We start from the raw sequence: 26573 nt of genomic DNA, 5'->3' as shown, positions 1-26573 counted from the left end.
AATGCAGATGAAATCAGAATATAGGCGGAACTGTTTCCCACCTCTTGAAAACAGTGATATACAGTAGCTGTACATTTTTATAAAGAAAATTTTTTGTAAAGACAAACAAGTGTACATAGATCAGTTTTCAATTTAATATTGCTGATAAATACCCATTTCTTTTTCTCAACTTTGACATTATGAAAGTGGAAGCTTTTTCTAATAACTCCTGGTTTCCCCTGTCAAAAACCAAATTTTTGTTGGTTTGGTAAAACAGGTACCTACAGAATGTGTCTTAGAAACTAAACAAAATTAAATGCAACTGGACTTTAAAGTGCTAAACATGGATCTTATATGGATTTTTCATGGAATAAGAAGGTAGGTACTGGAAAGGTGAAAAAATTAGGCGAGTTAATTAAAGATATAATTCACTGATACTTTTATATTACCTCCTGTATACCTGTAGACATGTACAGTACAATTAATTTCTAAGGTAAGAAGGGAGAGAATGTTGAAAATAATAGTTATTCTTATTAAAAAAGCCATTGGGAACATTATTTCTAAGTATCTGCTGCTGCACCATAAGGCACTGGATGATCTTGGTTGATGACTTAATATGCATGGGTATACTCCAGTTCTTAACCTTAAATTTCCGGATTCTGGTCTTCTTACTCCACTGAAGACCAGGCCCCATACAATAGGTGATACTTTCTTCTTATGTGCAGCACCACATCTATGGATCACACTGCCAAAATCCATTTGAAACTTTGCGACTTTAAGCCTTTCCAATACATTTTTTTTAAAAAAACTTTAATGTGTGAAATAGTCTCATTCTTGGTTTCAGAGTCAATTTTATTGTCCTTTTGTTGTCCTTTTTTTAAACTTTTTTGCTTCTGTTGTATGTAGTGCATGCAATTGTTTCGTTAACGAATTTCTTGAAAAGTGCTCATAAATAATACTTTATTGGTAGAAACAGTTCTTGTTGGTGGATTGGTTAGCCGTTCCTGCTTTCTTCAAGTGGCAACGGTGATACATGATGATGCATAATTAATTGTTGCACAAGCTCTATTACAAAACCAAATTTGACAATCCAGTGTGTTAACTTCTATTAATATCTGTTCAGCTTTTGAATGTATGTTGTGAAAAATTATACTAATTCTTATTAGGTCATATTTTATTTTTTGGCAAGGAAACTATATATTTTTTAGTAATTAATCTGCAGCTCCTTTAGCAAATCACCCGTAATGGGTTCATGGACACACAGTTTTCATTGTATTCATCATACTGCACTACTTGGACATAATATATATTAATTAATATATAATATTAATATATAATATATTGCATACACCCTGGACACATAGCAGCTCTATTCATATAGAGTATTGTCTGAGTTTATTTTTTTCAATTTCTATTGTACTATTATGTGTTATTATGTAACCTTCTTTTGTGATTTTAATTTTTACCCCCCCGTGAGCTTGTAGAAAAGACATTTCATTGCCAGCAACTACTGCTGCATGCTGTATTGATGTGCATTTGATAAATAAACTTTGATTTGATTTGATTTGAAATGGTTATTGAGAATCTCCAAAGATTTTTGAAGCATTCCTGTTACTGATAATGCAATTTGAACTATTGCAGAAACTGTTATGTAGGAAGGTTGCATTTGTGGCCTACTATAAATACGGAATCATTTATTTAGGATTTTGCTTACTGCCCCTAGTGGCATTCCAAGAAAAGTGGCATTTGGCAAAAAAATAACACAACATTGCCAAAGTGAGAAGAAAGAGTCAACAGATTAAATGTATTTAATTTAACCTATTTTTCTGTATAAAAGGTGGGATTGAGAGAGGGAAATAACTTGTAGTGAATAAGTTAATGTATGAGTGACTTTAGTGTCCTAGTTGCAGGAGAATAAATAGCTAGTCCAGGTTGAGCTGTTATTTATACAGTTATTTTCTGTTACCTAATTGCATCTGATAGGCTTTATGATTTATTAGAGATCACATTGTTGTGTGAAAGGTTTTCAGTATTTGAATAGAAAGGTTTTACATTTCACTAGTTAAAATTCATATTGGAAGAGAGTAGTTGAGCTGAGAATAATTGGCTCTAGTTAGATCTGTGGGACTGCAAAATTTCCTGATTTTGGTTAGATTTTGTATTGTTTCCATATTGAAAAAAATAGTACTGGTAAAATTAATAGAACATCTAGCTGGGAAAAGAAAATGTATCTAAGGTCATAAAGATTACTGATGAAAAATACTACATTGCGATTTAGGAAAAGAACGAAATAAACTACGTATTTGACTTACAGTTATATGATTATAGTGTTAAAATATTTCCTCTTAAGTAATGAAACTGGTGTGAAAATTGTTAGCTACATTTTTTCAGTACTCTCCGCCCCTCTTCCAGTGGAAGCGCAAGGGTTGCTGGGACTCTGCGGGCTCAGGCTGTAACGCCATCTTTAAACCCCAGAAGGAGCCACTGTTTAGCGCCGGGTTGTGCGAGTCGGTGTGCCCGAATTGGGCTTATTTTCTGCGGGCTTTTATTATTTCAAACCAATAAATAAGTTTAAAAAAAGATATAAAAGCACAACAAAGGAACTCTGAGAAGCGGAAAGACAACGGGCGGGCTTAACGGGCGGCGTTATTTTCTGCATTAAGATTCAGAAAACGTTGTTTTATCAAAAAAAATCGTCTTTCCCTTCTTTGTTGTTGCAAGCAGCTTGGTTGAGACGCGCTGCCTGGCCGCAATAGGTCCCGAGTTCTCCCCCTCCCCCGCGGCCCGGCCGGAGATGAGTGGAAGATGTCGGTGTCGGGGCTGAAGGCCGAGCTCAAGTTTCTGGAGTCCATTTTCGACCCGAACCACGAGCGTTTCCGAATTATCGATTGGAAACCCGACGAGCTGAGCTGCCAGTTTAACGTTACCGGAGAAAAGCTTCTGATCATCCACTGCAACATCACGGTGAGTGGGGAGGGGAGAAAGCAGGCGAGCGGGCCCCCTCGGTTCGTGCTCCGACGAGTTAGGGCCAAGCAAACTCGAAACGTACATTTCGGAGGATGGTCGCCTACACTGGCCGACGGGCAGATCCACTCTCGGGGAATTGGGTTCTTCATAAAGACGATTACAGGAAGATTTTATTGTCCTACACCATCGTAGTTTAATATGAATCCTATATTTTAAGAACATCGCAATTCAGACCGGAAGAGCAGATACGTCAGATGTTTTGAGATTTCTGCGAGCTGTCTCATCTTATGGAAAAAAATACCATATTTAAAACAGCTACAATTGTGATCATGTCGCATTAGCAACCCGTCTTTTTGTTTTAAACATTCAATACCCTAAACCTCCATGCACCCCCCCTACATAGAAGTATATCCATTGTTTTTCTCTTTAGGATGCTGCTTCTAAATGTGGATTCCTTTCTAAAAGGTAGCGTCGTATCAGTCATTGGTTTTAGATATGAATGCACAGTTTATTCGTATAATTTTCTGCAGGCCTGTAAGAGGTGGGGGAGAGGTCTTGTTCCTCTCCATAGCTTGTTTACAGTCATGTGAATAATGTTTATCGCGCAGCGATACTTTTTAGTCACATTTGTATGTCTTTGTTACATGAACACAGCGGGTTTGTCGGAGATTATTTTCTGTACCCTATAAATAGGCTGCAGCATTTAATCAGTCGGCCGCTTGTATTCATGAATTAAAATAAACGGGAGGAAACATTACTAGGTAACAGGGTATAAGCATCCTCAACCCGAACTATACTGCGCCACTTGTGGTCGGGGTTAGTTTTCAGCTGTAGCCAGCTCCAAAGTTTTTTTTTTCTGTCAGGACACGCAGTTGGCTATTTACACGATTATTAAACAAGGCAGGCTAAGACCCTCGTATTGAAAGAGAGAGACATAGGTGGGGGGAGTGTTCGGCTAATTTAGGTTAGAGCGGAGAGCTGCGTCAGCGTGCGAGCTGCAAAGGAACAAGTAGAGGTTATTTCCACTCGTGAGAAGTAGAAAGGAAAACCTTTTTTTTTTTTCCGGCTGTGGAATCTTCTTCACTGACCTCAGCCCACCCGAAGACAGTTCCACAGCCAAAATATTTTCTTCTTACTTTTCATCCTTGAGTTAGACTAATTTAGGTGCACCCCCACACCTCCTTTCTACATTAATATTTAATATTTGTCTTATTAATAAATGGATGGTAGCATTGTAGCGATCGTGTTACACCTACAGCATACCTGGATTCATGAAGTCATAAGTTTAATCTGCTTGGGCTTTTCAATTTTGCAATAATATATGTAGTGTCTGTCTCTCATTTCTCTTGTTTACATGATCTACATGAAGTCCAAAAATTCAAACAGGAGGTAACAGTCAGGTTTAAGCTTTTGAACCATAGTGAGGTTTGAGTGTGGATTAGTTCCCAATCCTGGACCTGAAGGACACCACGCCTGCTCGTTTCTGTTCCAGCTGAACTCGGTTACATAAGTGATCCCTTAATTGACTTAATAATATAATTAATTTGAACTGTTTGATGGTTGTCAGCATTTAGACGTATTGGTGGTTGCCTTTTAAGTATTCCTGATGTTATAAGGAAAACATCTGAAATGAAGAGTGGGGAAACAAAACTTGTTAGTTCAATTAAGGCTACAGTTAGGCAGGTAACCTCAGATGGAATGAGAACCAGCAGGTGTGTGTACCTCCAGGACCAGGATTGGGAACCCCATGTGTTAAGTAGCAGGTTAGGTGCCTTTACAGTGTGATAGTGCAGTATGTCTCCGTGGGTCACCCATGCCAACCTGATTTTACTCACTGATACTAACTTCCAGCTTGAGCAGTTCAGCATCTAGTTCATTTGTTTCAAAGATCTTCGTTCTTTTTATTTATTTACTTTGCATATACATTTTAACCTTCCCCTTTGTGAAACAAGTTACTCAGTGTGTGGAAGTACCAGAGTCAAGCCTGTGATTCTGGCTTTCCTGGCCTGTGCAACTAGAGAGTCTTGTAATCCTGTGTTTTACACATGTTGTCTTCCCTACTGAACAGTACAGTATTTGATCGCTTAAGCAGTTCATTAGGTGTATTAATGGAGATACCCTTTGAGTGTGGTCACTGAGATACGTGAGTTTCTAAGATTCGTAAGAGAATAATGACAAGTTTGGCAAATGTCTTATAGATGCAAGCAGTTTTCAAAACATACACCCAGTGAGCCCTGACATCTTTAAAAAGAATAGTACATTTCACAGGATCTGTTTCTTTGCAGTTAAATCAATATAGAATCCCAAAACACAAAATCAAAATTGTACCTTCAAAAGATTCATAGAACTGTGTGCTGATTATGCATTGTTATAAAATTTAGGTCAGAGTTTACATAACATTTCAATGTAGATTCTGTTTTCAAGGATCTCTAACAATATTTCTGTCTAAAAATAATTAAGATGAGTTCAGAAAGAAATGAATTTAAAATTGTTCCATTACATATGATTTACATAATCATAAAATTAGAAAATAGTTTTTCATTCTGTGTATTGTATACTATTGTCATTTTAGATGGTTATAAAATTGCATAGACTAAATTTTGAAAGGCTGTCCAGTATCTTTCAGTTTTAGGTCTACAGTACTGAAAGTAATTTTGATGGAAAAAAAACCTGACAAATGGTGGGAATTCACTTGAAATGATAACCTTAAAGTGTAAATTCCATCACCACTGTTTTGTACTCCTGTATTTTGTGGTTTAGTGACGTTTTAGTATTATAGTTTTAAAATTAAAGATAATTTGTTTCATTTGCTCTAAGCTTCTAGCCTTCTGTAATGACCAAGCTTCTGTTTAGGTTTGTCTCGGTCAAGTTAAAGGGGATGTTCTTTATGGTGTTTGTCATGAAGATGTAAAAAGAAATTTGGTAAAGTATAAAGTTAAAGTTAATGATAACTAATGTTTAATTTTGCCCACCTCCTTTTACGCACGTCTTCTGTGCAATTTCATTTAACAAAAAGTCTAACTTTGGTGATGTTTCACAATTGCAGCTACCTTCCTGTAATCAAATGATACCCTTCCTGTTTGTAAGATGAAGTGTAATTGATTTCATGCAATGTACATGAATTTAATTGATGGCCTTTTTATAGTAGTTCTGCAAGGACGTTCACAAGTGGAACAGAGTGGTTTTACATTTGGTTAGGTTCTTTGGAACATTATGCAAACATAGCTTTGATTGCTGTTCAATGTTTCAGTATATAAAGTAAATTTGCCAAAATTAAACAATGGTATGATCTCTGAACTGTTATTCAAAAAGGAACTTTTTTTGTTGGCTTTTTTCTAGTCACCTAGGGTGTACATTTGTACCAGATATACCAAGTGAACTAACTTTCCTCTTTACCAATAGGAATCGTACCCCTCTACACCCCCAATATGGTTTGTGGACTCCGATGACCCCAGCTTGGCGGCTGTGCTGGAGCGTCTTGAGGATGTCAGGAAGGGAAGTACCCTGGTAAGTAAAATTACAGCCTGTACATGTTTCTCATTCAGTGATGAGAAACGTGGATTTGATAGTCTAATGCACATTGTTTTTCTTTCATTCCTGTGAGTGTAACATTTAAACTTGTAGCCTTCTTCGAGTTTAATAACTGGACACCTGTAAAGGACCATGGAAAGGAGGTAGTGAAAGGGTAAAAATGGTTTCCGGTGTTTGGAGTGCAATAACAAAGGATGTTGATAAAGAATTTATCACATTATTGTGGGTGGATTTTGCGATATTTGTGTTTTTATTGTTAAACTTGTTTGTGATTGTAAATTGCCAGATTCCAATATATTGCAATTTGCAGCTCGATAGCCAGCATATTGCTAGAAAATAGCTTCAGCGTAATCAAATCTGGAGTGAAATGCTTTGTATGAATCCATTGAAATCCACATCAGATTTTACTAGGCTCTACAGGGTACAAAAATAGAATGTACATAAAATGAACAAGTTAAACAAAGTAGTAAGGATGAGCTCTTGTAATGTGTTAGATATACATAGTGTTGTCTAACATCCCAATTTTGACTAATATCACAGAGATGCTGTATAGCCTGATGCAAGCTGCTATGCTATAGTGTGTTACTTTTCCATCTGTGGTTATGACTCTGGTTTTCTGTGCAGTGTGAAGCATTGTTAAAAAAAATCAAAGGAGGTGTTAATTAAGGGTGATTAATCCAGAACAGAAGGAAGCTTCACTGTGGATTTGGTGATTATAAATTTGTTAAACAATGAATTCTGTTCAGAGCTCAATTGAATTGCACGTTGGATTATTTTACCACACAATTTAATGTAAAGTTGTATTTTTGAATAATGTTATTTCATTTCCCTTTTTTGTTTCATTTGTTAAAAAAAGTTTTATACTAGCCTTTTTTATGCTTTGTGCATAATAATGGTGTCATAATGCACTATAAGAAAGTTGTTGGGGAACTGTCATATTTAACATTACCTTATTACAGAAATGGGGACTGGTTTTCATTCCCCATTAAATATGTCCAATTATAATGGGTCTTGGAACTCAATTGATTTTCTTTGAATTATATTATACATTGACACAGAAATCAAAGGCAGCCCAACAAGATTTAAGAGCCATTCACAAGGTCCAAGGATCTTTCATTCTTCCTAGGCCAGAAGTTACTTTTTCTTATGAAATTGGTCTTCTAAGGCAATTTTCTTAAGCCACTGCAAAGCTGTTGCGTTTGAATTGGTCGTGCTTTGTCCATTAAAGAGAAACATAAGTGACTTATTGGAAAGCATCAGGCAATGACCTTCATTTTCAAAAGCAATGTTACTCTGGCTTCATGTTATATATGATTTATAATACCATTTATAAGATATATTAATTAATTCAGTTTATATTTCCAAAATGCTCAATATAAAAAGTATGACCTGTAAGTTCGCTATTAAGAGCAAGTTTTCCACTGAACATTTTAAAACTTTTAATACCTTCTAGCCTTTAGTGATTGTGATCTGTAATGCATTTACAGCACGGACATTATTTGCTTAATATAGTATCGCAGATGAAGGATGCCAAAGGGAAGAATTAAAAGTCTTGTCTTTCAGTATTTTGTGCTAGACTAAACATAGCTTTTTGTGCATCTTAACATTCCATGTTAATCCTAAAATATAGAACATTTTCACTCACTTTTAAATGAACAGTACAGCTTTTGAAATTATGTTATTTAAAAACAGATGATATATTAGTGGTTAGCATTTTCACTTGTATTTATCATAATATCATTGAGAACAATAAAATGTTTTACTCCCCTGTGGTACCAAGAAGAATTTCAAATTGCTCCCTTTTTGGGATGTTCCTTGCTGTCAATCCTTAGATTTATGTGAATAACCTGGCATAATGCATGGCTTTTCAACAAGCATTAACAATTATTGTTATTGTTATGTATGTTTTGGTTTAATGTTAATTATGGCTTATAGATTTTGGTGTTTTATTAAGTTCAAGGTTCATAAATGGTATTCTATGAAATATATGTAATATTGCATGGAAACAAGTTCTCTTCACTTTTCAGTCTGCTGTATTCTTTTTACATATTTCAAAAGGTAATGTAATGAATAGTGTTATACCTTCCAGATTTTAATCTTGATAGAAAATATATGTGCAAAGTATCTAAAACTAGCAAGCAAGTAAGTGATTTGCTCAAAATGTTATTGGCATGAGATAGTTTCCTAAGGCAGGTATCTGGTTTTGCCAAAACCTGTCTTACAAGGATATTCAGGGACATATAATGACTCTGTAATCTAGAGCTTGGAGATAAATTTGTATCTATAGTTACCCAGTATTACGTGATTATAAACAGTTCTGTAATTTCCTGTGCATACCAACATTTCTTGGAATTGTCTAATAACATAACATTCATGTTAAATATATATATGTTATATTATTTTGGTTTATTAAGACACTTCATTTGGTCTAATACTATATGCATCAGCTTTAATGGACTTTTTCAGGATACTTTAAAGAGTTCAGTGTCTTTGACGAATGGGCATTTCTTGTTTTTAATTCATTCCATTACAGACATTTTCCAACCACTTCCATAATGAATTTGGTAATGGAACTATTCAAAGGCTTGTACTGGATTGGGTTTGAAGTGCCAGGATTGCCTGGGTGAAAATTTAAGCTTTTAGTTGCAAAAGTATATGGTCAAGTCTGTTGTTGTACTTTTATTAAACAAATCCCAGCTTTTCTCAATTAAGTGAAAAGGATCTAGAAACCCAGGCTGTCAACTATAAAAGTTTTGCTACTGAGAAAGGATGAGGATTTTCTTTACAGCTCATAATGCACTGGGAACATGTGCTTGGGTGATATATATGTAGTAAAATGTTTTTTTATGATGCCGCATACCTGCCTGCATTAATTGACTGACTGCATTGATTGACTTTGGTAATTTGTGATTGGTTCCCCAGCTCCTGCAACAGCTGAAGCGTCTGATCTGTGACCTGTGCCGGCTGTATAACCTCCCACAGCATCCTGATGTGGAAATGCTTGATCAGCCCCTGCCTGCTGGACCGGTAAAAACAGAGTATATGTTCTACAAATCTAACCCTTAAGATCCAGGTGACACTTAATTATTGCATGACATTTTAGAGCCCCCAAAACAGGTTAAACTTCAGTTTTAATGTTCAATAGGACAACACAAGGAAACAATTTGCATTACTGATGATTCCTGAAACAGTTCTTCAATGTTAATCAGTGCCTGTTAGCACCAAAGGAGATTATTTTGTATAACATACTCAACTGAACACAAAGTAGAAAAATTTGTATCTGTTGGTATTTAAAGTTAATAAAAAATGTTGAGGGTGTGCAGACTCTTTAACTGGGGACCTGGAGAAACAAATAAGTCATAGTGCCTATGGCATTTCTGTTAATTTTTGCATTCTTATTAATTCGTTGTATATAGCAAAACTGTTATGTTGGTTTTGCTTTTCAATTCATGAAAGATAGGTCTTTAAAAAAACCTAAGTACCCAATATTAATGTTATAGGAAATATTCAGATGAAAGGTTCATTTAATTTGGGTTACTACTTACTAGACATACTAGGTTAAACTAATAAGTTTACATTGTTGTAACTGGTATAAAAACCTTGCTGCTTCTAGTTTGTATCAAACATGGAATCTTTACATTCTTATGTTTTTACAGAATGGAACAACAGAAGAAGTGACATCAGAAGAGGAAGAGGAGGAAGAAATGGGAGAGGTCATTTTTATATCCTAGTTTTCCAGTACCAACTGTGGAAAATCAAGACTTGTCTCATAGGTATTTTGTATTTTGCTAGCAGGATATTGAAGACCTGGACCACTATGAGATGAAAGAGGAGGAACCAGTGGATGGGAAAAAGTCAGAGGATGATGGGATAGAGAAGGAGAATCTGGCCATCCTGGAGAAGATCCGGAAGAATCAGAGGCAGGACCACTTGAACGTAAGTGCTCATTCGGTAAGGTGACATTTCATACATTTAGGGGGGTAGTGGGGAGTGTTTTGATTTGTGTGTGGAAGAATGTATTTTTCACTCAATCTAAAAGTATTATCATTGCTACAGTTACACTAGGGTCAATATCGCAAACATTTTCGTACCCTGCAATTAGCAGTGACTACCTGCCGATCTAATTACATTGCAGGGTGACAAGTAGATCTTACATTTTTACATCTACTTGTCACTCTGCAATTTGAATTTAAATTGTCTACAATAAGCTGTCATACTAGTCACATTTGAGGAGTCAACTCAAAGCTTGGTTTGACTTTCTATAACCATCTCTTCTCAATCTGCATTTCCTGGTCAGGGTCGTAATAGAGTTGAATGTGGAAGATTTCAGCACCTTCTGGTGGATTCCCAAATTGTCCCAGGCCAGCGGAGAGATGATTATACCTCCAACATGTTTTTGGGTTATCATTGAGTGCAATGAGATATACCTTGTAGAACTCCAACAGAGGTCTCCCAGAAGACATCCTTATCTGATGCCCTGAGCCACCTCAGCTAGTTCTGCTTAATCCAAAGGAACAGTGTTCCAAGGCTCTCCTGAATAGCTAAGCGTCGCACTGTCATGTAGAGCAATACCAAGAAATCTTGCAGAAAAAACTTTTCTGCAGTTTGTATCTGCTGTCTTGTCCTTTGGGTAAAGTCTCCAAAATTCATGACTGCAAAGAAGGACAGGAATCACTAGATGGGAATCACTTCCCATTAGATCAATAATTAAACCAAGAGCTTTGTCCAAAAACTTAGCTCTTGCTTTACCACTGAGGACCTGCAGACCACCAGTGCAGATGCTAATGAGCCACATTCCCACTTACCATCACTTGCTAAGAAGACAAAAAGGTTTTTGAACTCTGTTTTTTGTTCATGAACCTTGACTTCTGATTTGGGTGATGGTGATTCTTATCTCAGCCGCTTCACACTTGGCAGAAACATTCAAGAGCAAATCTTGGCTGCTGCTCCATGGCTGAAGCAGTTCTTCCTGAATGTGAGAATCAACCAATGGGTGCATAAGGTCCTCAGCCGGATGTTCTCAGGCAATAAGTACTGATCTTTTGGGGCCTCCTGTGTTTGTCTGGCCAGTGTCCTGTTGGTTCTGAGTTGAATTTCTCTAAAAAACCACCTGCACCAGTTCCTCTGGGGCCAATTTCAGAGCAGGAAATCAATCAGGAAGACTGGTTCTAAGAACCAGTGCTATTTTTGGAGGCAAGACTAGATATGGTTGATACTGTTTCACCCTCTTTCCTTGCCAGAGAAGTGACGTTCCATGTTACGGTGCCAGTCTTTGTTGCTAACGTCCATCTTTGGTGGTACCATACAGATATTACTCTTGTCCCTCCTTTGCTTGGCAAGACTTTTGCCCTACTGCTGTGCTTCAGATTGTGAAGCTTAAATTTACAAAGAATTACTAACCATGGAGTATCAAAAGCAGAGGCAATTTTCCAAACACAAAGTGAAAGCAGTTAATCTCTTATGAGAATACTTGTTGCGTGATATACTTAATATGCATTTTAATGTAATTTTAATAGGCAGAAAGTTTTCTTTTTTCTTTTTTTTAAAGTTTAATAAACTATTCCAATGTGGGGAACATATAAATTATGTAATGGTATACTTTGGTATAAATTATTTTTTGGATAGTCATGGAAGATTAATAATGAACATTAATCTTTGGATCTGTTTCTTACTATTTGTCTACTTTGTACACTTCTCAAAACTGCTGTTACATCAAGTCTGAAGTTCAATATTATTTTTAGTATGGCATCCCCGTATCTTCACTTTAGCTTGTATATTTCTAGGCGGTATAAAACTGGTATTATTTCATGATAATTAGTTGCCATTGAGACGTCTAATTTCCATAATGCATAGGATTGGTTTGGGTTTACTTGATCCTATATTCACATGCTCTCTTGTACATGTGATGGATCTTAATAATAAATATTCATGTCAGATGGACAAATTATAGACACTGTACTCTTTCCAGAAAAGAGAGCACACCATCGTTTGTACATGTATATTCCTTTTAAATTGTGCAATGTTTTGTTCACTGAACATCTTTACTTTAAATGCATATGAAGTACTAATATTTAGCTACAGCAGTTAAATATGCTCTCCACCAAATAATCTGCTTGTTAAACTAAAATAACATCTCATTGTAAGCTTTGAGATGAAGAAACTAAAAGGCTTGAAATGTGTTCTGGAATCTGTGATTTTGAAAACTGATTAGTCTTTGTCTTTTAGGGTGCTGTATCTGGATCAGTTCAAGCTTCAGACCGCCTCATGAAAGAACTCAGGGAGATCTACAGGTCACAGAGTTACAAGTCAGGTAAGGGGCAAAATTATTCTGTTCATGCCTGGTTTTGGAGATATATTTGAGCATAAAAAAAATATTAATTTAGACATGCATTTACAATGATATTTATAGATTTGCATATTGATTAAATGTTTGGGGCATCATTTTTAATTAACCATTTTTGGCTGCCATGATGCACTTGAGTGACTATCTCATAAGGGTTAAATCTCTGAATTGGCTAAATATATATTGTAATGCTAAAGGGGGCATGGTCATTAAGGGGGCATAAAATATAGACTGGTCTCAGCACACAGACACATCCTGAGAGGGTCTTATTGGAACATAAAAATAAAGGACAAAATAAAACAGCTATTTAAAAGAAACCTACAGTGCCTTCTGAAAGTATTCAGATCCCTCCCCTTTTTCCACACATTGTTGTGTTATAGACTTATTTCAAAATGTATTGAATTGATTCTTTTTCGCCATCAGTCGACACACAATACCCCATAATGACAAAATGAAAACACGTTTTTAGGAATTTTTGCAAATTTATTCAAAATAAAAAACCTCATTTACATAAGTATTCAGACCCTTTACTATGACACTCCAAAATGAGTTCAGATGCATCCTATTTCTTTCGATCATCTTTGAGATGTCCCGAGAACTTGATTGTAGTCCACCTGTGGCAAATTCACTTGATTGGACATGATTTAGAAAGGCACACGCCTGTCTTTATAAGGTCCCACAGTTTACAGGGCATGGCAGAGTAAAAACCAAGCCATGAAGGAACTCTCCATAGACCTCCAAGATAGGATTGTGTCAATGCATAGATCTGGAAAAGGGTTAAAATAATGGTAGTGCATTGGAGGTTCCCAGGAGGACAGTGGCCTCCATCATTGTCAAATGGAATAAGTTTGGAACCACCAAGTCTCTTTCTAGAGCTGGCTGTCTGGCCAAATTGGGTATTTGGGCAAGAAGGGCCTTGCTCAACCTACTGGCCACTCTAAGAGACCTTCAGAGTTCCTGTGTAAAGATGGGAGAACCTGCCGGAAGGACAACCATCTCTGAAGCACTCCGTCAATCATGTCTCTATGGTAGACTGGCTAGAGGGAAGCCACTCCTGAGTAAAAGGCATATGACAGCCCGTCTGGAGTTTGCCAAACAGCACTTAAAGGACAAAAATTGAACGCCATGTCTGGTGAACCAGGTACCACTCGTCAACTAGCTAATACCATCCCTACGGCGAAGCATGGTAGTGGCAGCATCATGCTGTGGGGATGCTTCTTAGCGGCAGGGACTGGGAAACTGGTCAGGATTGAGGGGAAGATGAACAGAGCCAAATACAGAGAGTTCCTTGAAGAAAACCTGTTCCAGAGCGCACACAACCTTGGACTAGGGTGAAGATTCATGTTTCAGCATGACAATGATCCAAAGCACACAGCCAGGACAATGCTGGAGTGGCTTCAAAACAAGTCTCTGTATGTCCTTGAGTGGCCCAGCCAAAGCCCGGACTTTTTATTTTTAATAAATTTACAAAAATTCCTAAAAATTTGTTTTCACTTTGACGTTATGGAGTATTGTGTGTTGATTGATAGCAAAAAAAAAATCAATTAAATCCATTTTGAAATAAGTCTACAACACAAAATGTGTGGAAGTGTGGAAAAAGTGTAGGGGTCTGAATACTTTCTGAAGGCACTGTAGCTTATATTTGAGCTCCTAACTTTGTTACCCTTACTAAATGCTGGGGGCAGCTGTTCTGCCACTGGTACATTTATATTCCAGTGAAAATAGTTTAAATAAAATAGAAGAAAAGGGTTTTACTGTCTCACATGCCCTGTAACCTTAGCAATGTTCATATTCCGGTCAGTTTCCTCTTCCAGTCCTTACTCTTCCTGTATTAAGTTTCTCTTTTCTATCTAAGGTCTTTCTGCAGTTATCTTTTCAGTTTTGTGTCTTGCCATGTTTCCTTCTTTCAGTCTCGGGTCAATATAACAGCTATAGCAGTACACTGCATTTAAAATATGGCAGCCTCCTCTCTCTGCATGTCTGTGATATCAGACACTCTACCAGCTTGATAGTCGATTGTATATGATGGAATATGACATTGCTTCTCGTTGCATCTCAACTCCCAACAAATAAGAAATGGAAAAATATCAGATACATCCCCTAGAGCTGAGCATTTAGAAACGTCATTCCAATGGTGCATTGAGCTCCTTTGGAATTCCTTTTGGAAAGCTTACAAGCCCTTTTAAAGGTTTGTGAGCAGAAAGTCAGGGGATGGGGGTGTCTTGAGGATAATAATAATAATAATAATTGCTTACACTTATATAGCGCTTTTCTGGACACTCCACTCAAAGCGCTTTACAGGTAATGGGGATCCCCTCCACCACCACCAATGTGCAGCATCCACCTGGATGATGCGACGGCAGCCATAGTGCGCCAGAACGCTCACCACACATCAGCTATCAGTGGGGAGGAGAGCAGAGTAATGTAGCCAATTCGTAGAGGGGGATTATTAGGAGGCCATGATTAGTAAGGGCCAATGTGAAATTTGGCCAGGACACCGGGGTTACACTATTCTTTTCGAGAAGCGCCCTGGGATTTTTAATGACCACAGAGAGTCAGGACCTCGGTTTTACGTCTCATCCGAAGGACGGCGCCTGTTTACAGTATAGTGTCCCCGTCACTATACTGGGGCATTAGGACCCACATGGACCGCAGGGTGAGCACCCCCTGCTGGCCCCACTAACACCTCTTCCAGCAGCAACCTTAGTTTTTCCCAGGAGGTCTCCCATCCAGGTACTGACCAGGCTCACACCTGCTTAGCTTCAGTGGGTTGCCGGTTGTGAGTTGCAGGGTGATATGGCTGCTATGTTTGTGCTTGGGGAGCTAAAAGTATCTGCTTTTCAATTACTCAAATTTATGACATTTTTTACCAAGATAATGTCCTTCAAAAGCATTTTGGGAATAATAGGCTCTATTATGGTTGGCTATTTTTACATTTCATAGTTGTTAACATTTTATTTTTGATTTTGTTGAATATCACAATTTCTTTGAAAACTGGTTACGGGAAAATGTACATGGTTTCCATGAAATTCAAACATGACTTTAATATTAAGCAGGAATCTTTACATGCCTTTTTACAGGAATCTATTCTGTGGAACTTGTCAACGATAGCCTTTATGAATGGCATGTTAAGCTGCGGACGTAAGTAGTGAATATTTTCCTAGGTGTTTTACAGTTACTTTGACAATGAATTCTATGCTGAAAATTCTGCATTTCTGTGATTTGTCCTTATTAGTGCTTTAGCCATGTGTCGTATTTGATGTAACAACAATAATATAATGACTAACCATTGTGTAGCCATGGAGAACAATATTAAGTTGTAACTTGCCATGTCATATTAATACGATTATGGTACTATACAATTCTTATTCTTAAAACCTCTGTCAAGAGGTCAATAATTGTCTGTCATAATATAATAAATTGTAGGATTCTTTACATCATTTTAAGAGAGCGTTGGTAGGTTAAACTGTAGTGTAGCTGCTAAGTTGTCAGTATTTTACAAGTGGAGTTCTGAATGTATGGAGTTCATTAATTATGTTCATTTTTTGAAAATGGTTTTGCTGATCTCTTTTTGAATCGATCCTTAGTTGTCTTGTCATTTTAACTTTTCAGGGTGGATCCAGATAGTCCATTACATAGTGACTTGCAGGTTTTAAAGGAAAAGGAAGGGATGGATTACATCCTCCTAAATTTCTCTTACAAAGTAAGTAGCTTGGTTGACATTAGCTGTTTGAAGTTAAGCATTTGCTTTATTGCCTTTCTGGTCCCAAAAGTTAGTGATGTTGTGCATCATATTAAATGTTTCGAAATAAACTTTTTCGGGATAGATAATATCTAATAGTATGAGTGAATCTAGTAGTCATTAATACATTTCACTGAAGTTTAAATTTGGAAAGGTTTACATACTTTTTTTAAATTACAGGACAATTTCCCATTTGATCCCCCTTTTGTGCGGGTAGTTTCACCTGTTCTTTCTGGAGGGTAAGTATCATGCATTTGTATGTAAAACAGGGAAAGAGGTTTTGTGATACTTCATTAGAAATTATTATATTTTATTATCTATGCATCAGTGCAAGATATAAAAAACCTAGGTATGATGCAATGCATACAGAACTTTGTGTGAAGGTTAAGAGACCAATCATTTATCAAACTAAGCAGTACAATATTTACTTTTTTAAAGGCTTTGAACAACATACGAAAGGGGTATTTTGATTTTTTCACATTTCTATTGAAGTTTGAACAGGCTTATTTTCAAAATGCATAATGATCACACCAGTTGTTGTAAAATAAAGAATAAGCACGTAAACAATGGATGAAATATCAAAATGGTATTTTGATATTTCAAAAGTGGTAACTCATTCTGTCTATAACATGCTCAATAAGAATTCGTATGCTGCTGTTACTTAATGTATTCCAAGTTTTAGTTTATTTTAGTTAATCATTTGAGTAATTTTGTCTTGTAAATTTCCATACAGTAAAAAATTTAGCTGACTTTGTTCCTATGATTTGTGGGAGTATTTCACTTTTAAAAAGTTTTTTTCATAACTAGTTATTGTGGAAGTTTTCAGAACTGTTTGTCAATACAAAACACATTTTCATACTTACACAATGATTTGTTTTTAGGTTTGAAACTTTCTATTTAAGCGCTTTAAGCATGTAAAGTCTGTTTGTTTGTTTTTTCAGAAATGTGAATCAAGTGGTTAAATTGAGATTTTCTCTAACATCTAAAGTAAACCACAATTTTATTTTGGGATTTTCTAGTTCCAGTATTTAAAATATATAAATCCTAAAAAAGCTTAACTTAAGTTCATGGTATAAGAAATTGTATAGCATATTATTTTAATTACTTTTTGCAGTTATGTGCTTGGTGGAGGAGCCTTGTGTATGGAACTTCTTACAAAGCAGGTGAGAACATGAAATCTGTTGATGGAATTGAAACTGTAAGTGCCAAACTACATGTACCAGTTTTTAGTAACATAAAAATGCCAATTGCTATACAAAAAGCTTCCTTTACCTTCCTCACATCCCATGCATATAGATATGCATATTTTTTACCTACCAACTTGAAATCCTTAAATATATTTTTAGATTTAAGTTATATTCTGAAAAAAATGTGATGAGGAGCATTTATAAGTGTTCATTCCCTAAATCTATGAAGAATAATGTTTTGCTATTTATTCTGTCCTAATGGAAGGTAATCTGCAAGTCATTTACAAGTGAGCAAATTCACTAAAATGTAAATAATTAGGCCATTCATACTATAATTCACACACCTTGTTACATGTTAACAGTTTCTGGATCTGTTTTCTTGATTAGGGCTGGAGCAGTGCCTATTCCATAGAGTCTGTCATCATGCAGATTAATGCCACTTTAGTTAAAGGAAAAGCCAGAGTGCAGTTTGGAGCCAATAAGGTAAGTGCCTTAATGTGTTACATGTATTATCAATTTTTAGGTGCATTTAAAGCAGTCAGTTGTTAGCTGATGTTTTATGCAGAAGCTTTTTGGACAACCTAAAGTCAAAGAGGTTATAGATTAAGTAGTTCAAGTAGGTAGCTACGTCAGCATGCATAGGCTGCAATGGATCAGGGAACAGGTTTATTCCATGCTGAAAAAAGGAAACAACATTTCAGCTGTGGAGCCTTCTTCAGGTGTGTGAGGTCATAGAGGTTACAGATGGACCCAGAACTCTGGGCTCTATGTTGGCATCTGTTTAAGTTGTATATTAATTAGATATTGCTTATAAAGCCTTGGTACTCTAAGCTTGTTGATGTCTTATACCTCTAAGAATACAAGAGGCTGATCTAGTAGTGAGGTTTTAAATTAGTTTACTGTCTTGTTGTACATTCATCCTCCAAATCTGCAGCTCTTAAACATCTGTCTAGTAACTTACAAGTGAAGGAGAAGCGCTAGTTCATATGTGAAATTTAAGTTGTAAATTAGTACAAAGGTAGTCCAAAACCACATCTGAAGACCAAGACCAAGTTTGCATAAAATCTTTTAAATGTCACCTTAAGCATTTTCTTATATTGACTTTTTTTCTCTGAAAACATAAGCTGTAATGTATGAAATGCAACATTTCAAAAGCATGTTTTAAATACAGCCTTTCAGCAAGATAAGGAATTTAAAACCTTTATATACTGTTACCACTTAGGAATAACTAGTCTAAAATGCTTCGGTTTAATTTGACTTAGAATTCTTTTGTAACTGAAACAATGTGTCATGAATATTAGTGCACTTTTGATATGAAATATAGAATTTAAGGGGGTTACTTTTTCACTTTGTTTTTTTTAATTTTCATTGCTCCAATTCTTTTTTTACAATAGGAATGATGGTAAATTTAGTTAAGTTTTTATTCAACTTTGTTAGTGAAAGGTGACACTGTATTGGGCTAGGTTTTTAAGCATAAAAATTGATATTTGTTGTAAGATTCCTCTGACAATCCTTTGCAAATCTTAAAATTTAATGAAACATCATAGCTTAACCAATAATTGCTGAAATCATATGTAATTTTCTCATTTTTCAAAGGTATAACACTAACAATTTATTCTGATTTATGAACGTTCTATATAACAGAAATACGTGTTTTTTATATTTTCACTGTTCATCAATCAAGATGCTCCTTCAGACTATAAATATCAAGTTAAGCAGAAGTACATAGTGTATTGGTGTATATTTTTTTTGCTGAACCTGAATTTTTAAGGTTTTAAGATGAGGTAGAATTTAAGGTTAAGGGTTTGGATTCTATTATGTTATAGGCTATAAATATTTTCAGAATTTTTATATTCCGTACAGTATCATGAACTGAAAGCTTGAATGTGTCACCATCTTCAGGAGTTATTGGGCCACAGCCTATGACTTAGCGAGCCTGAATTTATAAAAATTGTGGTTTTAATAAAAGGGTTAAGCACTGCTCACAATATAAGCCTGTCAGTAACTTGACAAACTTAAGAATGAACAAGATATGTTAAACATGCTTTGTTAATTTGCAAAAATACTATATTGCACTATCCCTGCAAGCAATTAAGAAATTACAGACAGAACACTGCCCTATGGGGGTATGTAGTATGACCTGTGTGACCTTTAAATGTCTTATTTGAAATTTTGGTGTTTTTCTTGACCTAACTTCTTTTACCCTCAGGAGTCACTAATCCCTCCCTTCACTCATCACAGGTAGAATGAGTGAATCCTTTCTTTTCTCTAGATCCTTTTCTGTGTTCTCTTGGGGACACTTTCAGTATCTAAAATGAACTTCCGTTAATGATCTAGAGGAATGCTGCTGTTTTTTTCATTTTATAATCCTAGATAAATGTTTTGTGACGCATAGAAAAGATATGTAACCCATTCTCTTTACACTTAGGCTGTTTTTCCTTTTAAATGTTTCAGAACCAGTACAATCTTGCCAGAGCACAACAGTCATACAAATCCCTGGTTCAGATTCATGAAAAGAATGGTAGGTTTAATGCTATTTACATTGTTCTACCTCATAGTATTTGTCTGGAGTTGCATACATATGGTGTTGCTCTCAAGCGGACTACTCTTTAAGATGCTGTACTTCTTTCTAATGATCTCAGCTAAAATTGTGAAATGCTATGCTTATATTGGAGAGCATTACTTTGTTTATGACGTGTATTACTTGCATTCTTGACTGTGGTGCAGCCTAAGGATAACAGATCCTTGCCTGTCATTTGTGAGTTAAGCACTTCCTATGTATAATTGCAAATAATGAGATTTGCTCAAGGAGAATATTGAATCTTGGCAAATGTAGTGTAAGTCTGGGGAGAGGGCAGATGTATGTACAAGTTTATGAAGAAACTGTCTTTCTTTTTCAGGTTGGTATACACCCCCTAAAGAGGATGGGTAAAAGACGGGCTCCTCCAGAAGTGCACTGGGACCAGATTTCTAAGGGTCAACACTTTTTTTTTGTTCTTTTGTTGTTGTTTTTTTTTTCTCTGACTCCGAAGTTATCTATTTGGGAGTGACCCCTATTGGGTTGACCCTATTGGTGACCATATAACCAACGGGTAAATCTCCTAACTGACCTCTTGACCCTTATCTTGCCAGGCCCATGTGGCCTGACCTTCTCTCTGTTTCTCTTCGGCATTCAGCAGACTAAAAAGAAAAAACTCCACACAGACTGCCTCTCCACCTGTCCCCCCATTCTTCGTATGGGCTAAACGTTTCAATGACTGCCGTTTGTGGGGTTTACGCTGTCCTAACGTTTTATGTTATGTATTCATCAGATACTTGCATTTTTGTTTGAAACCTAGGTTAAGCAAGCTCATCATAGGTTAAGAGAATAAGTAAGGCTGGGGCAGGCTTGCTTGTTGTATTAGCAGCCTGACAGAGAGAAATACACAGTCAGGGCTTATCTTTTAATATCTTACTATAGCCAAATACTTTGAAAGGCTTTACTTCTATGCTTGAAAGTGGAACGTGAAGGGTTTAAGCCAGAACATGTTTAATATAAATGCAATTAAGTATCCACCAGCTATTCACATAAAGTTTTTAGTGTCTATAGGTATGGCTAGTGATTTTAATTTTAAATGTTGGTGTTTTGATAGAAGCTGGTATGGGTGTCCTTAATTGAATTACATAATGTGCCACAGGTAATATCTGTATAGGCTTGTTTGTGTGTAATATGCCAAGATTGTAAAGCAACATGTATAAAGTCTCCTGCTTGTGTAATCAAGTGTCAAATCAGCCAAATCAAAGCAGGAATACACATTGCAATTAGGGATCTCTCATTGAGAATAATGTAGTTAGCCCACCTTCATGGTGGCGTTATTGCCACCAAGGAAGAATATCTTCAGACTTTGTGGCATTTGGCTATATTGGCTACTCTTAAAATAAGCCCTGACCTGGTAAGGCAGTTGGATAATTGTAATCAGTAAGGTTTACTTTACTAGTTATAAAAAGAAAACTCGTACTCCGTTTGACTCTTTAACACCCTCCAGAAGGTATCCTTGTGTAGGTGTGGGGTCCAGACAGACTTCATTTTTCGTTTTGAATCAGGAAGTTGGCTGCTGATAAAGGAGTATTTTACAAAATGCTTGATGGATAATATCTTCATAAAGTGAAAATAAAGCATAAATCATTGTCTTTGACATTGCGACTATTCCTGTTTTCATAGATTGCAAGGTTCTTCATTAATGAACCATAATTCAAGTAGCGTGGTGGCTCTTTTATCACAGTCTTAATGTCGGCAATGAGTTTCTTCCTGCTTAACATCTGTATTCACAAAATACTTTGCAAGTTGAGAAATTTAATTGCAGGTAAATAGGTTCTAGCCATTGTTATGGTCTTTTACCTAAAATGGCAATTTACAAGCCTTTTGAGTATAAGTTTGTGGAGAAGGATCAGTTCTGCATTGTTACCAGTGAGTAGCTAATTTTGTGTGTGCAAAATAAATGATAAAATGCTTGCAATATAGTGACACTTGCTGTAGTTTTCATACTCGGCCTGCACACCACCACAGCAGCAGGTCTGCATTTGAACGGACCATCCTTGGCTCTCACATCTCTTGATATACACTCATTTTATATGTGAATGGACACTGAGTGAAAAATAAAGGCTGCTGATCCCATTCTCTTCATTTTCCAGTTGATCCTAATTCATTGTTTGTCTATTGAGTGACAATACATTGTGAAGTTGTATGTAGATGAATTCTTCAGATCCATCAATCCCATCTGTGAAGACCACAGTTATTTATTATGCCTTACAAAAGAAAGCCCCATTAAAAATATATTTTTAATTGTAATTTTAATATCTTTCCACACTCCATTTAATTTTCTCAGTCCTCACTTTTCAAGCAGTGAGGAATTGTTTGGCAAAGTTCAGTAAAATACTGGGGTTACTTATAAAATCCAAGAGAAACCCTGCACTCGGTTATGCATAATACTTGTTGGATGCATTTTAATGTTGCCCCTGTTGTTTGAATAAAATTCCAATGTGTGGGTCTTTCTACAGTTTAAGTTTCTTAAAACCAGCATAGGGATTACCTAGAGTGGTCTTTTATAGACAGTAACATTTGTTTTTAACGTTTTGTCAGATTCCTTGCATTCTGCTGTAGATTGGCCCATGTACTAACCCTTTACAGCACTAGCAACAATCTTTATTGTAAAATCTAGCGATGGGTATATGTTGTATTGTTGATTACATCTTCTTTATATACCTGCATAAGTTAGTCACCCCCACTTATAACCTGACCCAAAAACACAATATACCGTCAAAGTTGAAACTAAAACAATTCCAAAAGCCAGATTTGTGTCTTAAGTATATACATATGGCATAAATTATTTGATTTCCTTACGCTCATAAATTGGAAAGGAGAATTGTCAGTCTTTGTCAGCAAAAACTTGTTCTAACTGACTTATCTGTATATTACGAATATAAAGATTATTTATATTCTTTATAATCAAGACACCTATGGCAAAACATGGTGAGAATATTTCAACCACTGTAGTGACCTGACAAATAAGGCTATTTTGAGAACTTCCCCACGTTCTATATGGAGAACTTTTAACAAATCTCAGGAATCAAGGATTTTATTCTAGGGAGTCATTATAGATGTTAAGAATACAAGACTAAAGGTTTGCGCTTATTGTCAAGAGTTTTTCTTAGTGGCCTATAATTTAGAATGTTTTGTTGAAAAGCAAATGTATCAAGAAATTTTCTTCCTTATGTTCTCCTCTTCATAAATATTCAAGACTTTAAAGATAAATGTGGTGGTGGGGACTGCTTCTTAGTTATCAAATCAGTTTATGTGAAGCATCAGGCAAGTGGAGAAAGGGGGTGTAAATTAGACAGTGCTATATTATGGGGTTTATAGTCAAAATTTCAGGATACATTCTATCAGTTTGCAAGATGTCAACAAATTGTCACCTGATCCTACAAAAAAATCTTACCCTGTGTAACATCTCTTCTGCCTATTGTATTCATTTTTTCCCTTTGATATAAAACTTTGCACAAGGCTACCAAGAGCATCTAGAGAGAAAGTCCAAAAACTGCTTCAGAAGTGGAGATTGTACTTTTTGAAATAGGAGAGCTATAGTTTGTATAAGTTAAACATTTGGATTGTAAGCTTTTTATACAGTGGACTGGAATATATTGTGAATTGCAAAGATCTGGGCATTCTCATTTCTAAGAGAGCAGGACTGATTTAACAAAAAATTATTCTAGACTATGATTCCAAAATAGGAGTATTGATGCAGCTGGAACCAGTCTGAAGTATGAGATTCATGTTCTGTGTAAGTGTTAGATATTTGGTTGTACGTTTTTGTAAGTTTCAGAACACATGGCGGCAGGCCTAAGTAGTTCAACAGTAATAAACCAGATGGGTTTCCTCAAGTCTTTGTGAGTAATGAAGTCTCCACATCTTGTTTATTTTCATGTCTTAAAACCTCTTTAAAAAGTGACTAATATTTTGAAAACTAAATTTTTCATCTTTAAATGTGCAAGTGAAAAATAGCTAAGCATTTGAGCTTGCAAAATTCGATTTTGTGTCATTTGTTTCACTCTGCAGTATCAACTCTTGAGTGCTACTCTGTTGAGCTCGTGCCACACATGGCAAAAGGAAACTTACATTGATCCATTTTGTAGTATGAAATGTGCTTTGACTAAGGGCCTGACAAATATAAACCAGTTTTCTTTGTACTGGGCAGCGTTTGGAAACTGGTTTGAAATACTGGCTTCTAATTGCGGGATTCCCTTTTGGCGCCATTTTGTGGTGGGCAGGTTATCAAGTTATGCACTGTTAGCATGCTTTGATTTTTTTTTTCTTTTTTCATTGCAAGAGTAATTTTGACCATGTACAGTAATTTGTAAACTTGCATCAAGTTTATGAATAAAGAATTTTAAGAAATACTTTCTTGTCCTGATTCCGTTTTGCACTTTTCCCTAAGCATTTAAAATGTGATTTTTCAACCTTCAATTGTGATTCCAGCTTGATAATTACATTCAAATGTTTGCTTTCCAAGTCCTTGAAAATATCTTAAAAGGTTTAGGGTGGCCATAAGTAAAAATGTATTTAATTAATGAATGAATCGCTGTATAATTTGATATCTTCGTTAAAGCTAAGATATTTAATAAAAAATGGGGAGAGTGAGGTGCATTGTAGATCTAATTGAACTTAGCTCATAGAGGTATATGGTCACTTGCTAAATTTGTTTCAGCTTAAAGTGTAATTTGGTAGGTATGATGAGCCTTGATTCACAGAAATTGACAATTTTGTGAACCATTTTGTCATGATGGAACTATCATTTGGCTTTTCTTCTCTTAAAATTAAATTATTTTACTTATGACATTCAAGCTGTAAATTAGGCCTTACCAAAAGTAGAGTGGAATGTGGATACAGCTTTTTTTAACATCAAGTTAATTATACATAATGTGAGTCCAGCCATATTTAATATTCAAACAGAAAAGAGACATTATAAAACTTAAAGTAGTTGCTTGGGCCTAGAAAATAATTTGGTCACAGAATTGCCTTTTGGAGTTTGAAATTCCTCTCCTATATTATTGAATAATGCAAATCAAAGTCTCATAGGTTTTCTAGCTTGATTTACAGTTTACAGGAGGTTTACCTTTGCATGAATTTGGTTAAACATTCATTTGCTGTTTTCTTTCAAGATTTCCAGATGTTTTATTGAGCCTGAAATTAAAATTATTAGTGGTTTTGACTTTGGAGAACATTGTGCTGACATATGCAATCTCTCTCACACTCGAGTCCATTATTCTTAGCCTTAAGGTATGGTTCACAACAATTCATTTCTTCTGTTTATTGCATTAACATTTTTATTCTTGTTTTCTACTTTTGATTTTCACTACTTTATTTTAATGTTAAAGGTGTAACATTGATGTTTGCAGCACAAAGACTGCAGGAGTAATTGGAGGTTACGATAAGATGTGTGATTGTGTTGGATTGTGGTGAAATCCGTCTACAAAAAATGAGTGGGGAAATGACATTTTCTTTGAACTGCCTTAATTGCAAATAAGATTTGGTTAAGTGAAGACCACAAAAAAAAAGGTTTTGCACTTATGTTGTACGGAATTGAAAGCTACTATAGTGGTATGAAGTGGGAGTCTTACTACCTATGTACAGTATATAAAGTGAGTAAAGTAATTCCTAATTTGCTATTTTATTACAAGGGAGATATTTTAAGTTTAAAATTAGTAATCCTGTATCCTGTGAATATGTGCCATGCTGAAATCAGGCCCGCTGCCCATTTTCCATGCTAACATGTAACCAGTTTTTTTTATTGTGGTTCTTGTGCTATGATGCAAATTTACTTATAAGGGAATTAACTCCTGGCTCTGTGCAATTAGTTATCCATGGGTGTATGTAATATATAAGTACTTTTCCAACTTTTAAATCATGAACTCTTTAAAATGAACATAGCGTAAAATAAATGGCCTGAGCTGGATTTGTAGTTGGACCTTGTCTCATAAAAAAAAAATGTATTCAGTGCATGTTTTTGACACCAGGTGGCAACAAAAAGCTGAGTTTAAAAGTGTAATTGTTAAAACACTTCAGAAGGCTTGTTTCTGGATCAGTACAAGGTACTTAAATTTCCTGGTACACACTGTTGCAATGTACTCATTGTCTTGGGTATTACCAGTACTTAAGCATTAATTAATGGCTTAAAAAATGAGCCAAGACAGTTCTACTTCACATTAGCCTGCCGAAACAAGGATGTTAAACATTTGTATGGTTTCCACTAGGGCTGCACGGTTATGTGGAATTTAGCATGACTACTTC

At 35.9% G+C, this 26573-nt stretch overlaps 1 protein-coding gene across 2 annotated transcripts; it reads left to right on the top strand.

Moving 5' to 3' along the window:
* Positions 1 to 2421: 2421 nt before the first annotated feature.
* Positions 2422 to 24682, top strand: LOC102698743 (ubiquitin-conjugating enzyme E2 Q2). 2 transcript variants are annotated; one of them, XM_006628855.3, is made up of 13 exons: positions 2422 to 2943; positions 6349 to 6453; positions 9400 to 9504; positions 10134 to 10190; positions 10273 to 10413; positions 12703 to 12787; positions 15901 to 15961; positions 16433 to 16523; positions 16743 to 16801; positions 17677 to 17725; positions 18137 to 18232; positions 20204 to 20270; positions 20650 to 24682. In XM_006628855.3, exons 1-13 carry the CDS (start codon positions 2785 to 2787, stop codon positions 20679 to 20681), a joined length of 1107 nt encoding a protein of 368 aa, XP_006628918.1. In that variant the 5' UTR covers positions 2422 to 2784; the 3' UTR covers positions 20682 to 24682. The 2 variants fall into 2 exon arrangements, with proteins under 2 accessions (XP_006628918.1, XP_015199162.1); XM_015343676.2 differs by having other exon boundaries at positions 10273 to 10428.
* The last annotated feature ends 1891 nt before the right edge of the window (positions 24683 to 26573 follow it).

The sequence above is a fragment of the Lepisosteus oculatus genome, chromosome 5, assembly GCF_040954835.1.
Source record: "Lepisosteus oculatus isolate fLepOcu1 chromosome 5, fLepOcu1.hap2, whole genome shotgun sequence".
Classification (NCBI taxonomy): domain Eukaryota; kingdom Metazoa; phylum Chordata; class Actinopteri; order Semionotiformes; family Lepisosteidae; genus Lepisosteus; species Lepisosteus oculatus.
This window is presented reverse-complemented; position numbering and strand designations above follow the sequence as displayed.

What these genes read in the sequence shown, in the direction of transcription:
- LOC102698743 (XM_015343676.2), top strand. Translation starts at nt 2,785, where the DNA reads ATGTCGGTGTCGGGGCTGAAGGCCGAGCTCAAGTTTCTGGAGTCCATT. An exon ending in TCACCTGTTCTTTCTGGAGG is followed by an intron (nt 16,802 to 17,676) that starts GTAAGTATCATG and finishes TACTTTTTGCAG; the next exon opens with TTATGTGCTTGGTGGAGGAG. An exon ending in TGCAGTTTGGAGCCAATAAG is followed by an intron (nt 18,233 to 20,203) that starts GTAAGTGCCTTA and finishes TAAATGTTTCAG; the next exon opens with AACCAGTACAATCTTGCCAG.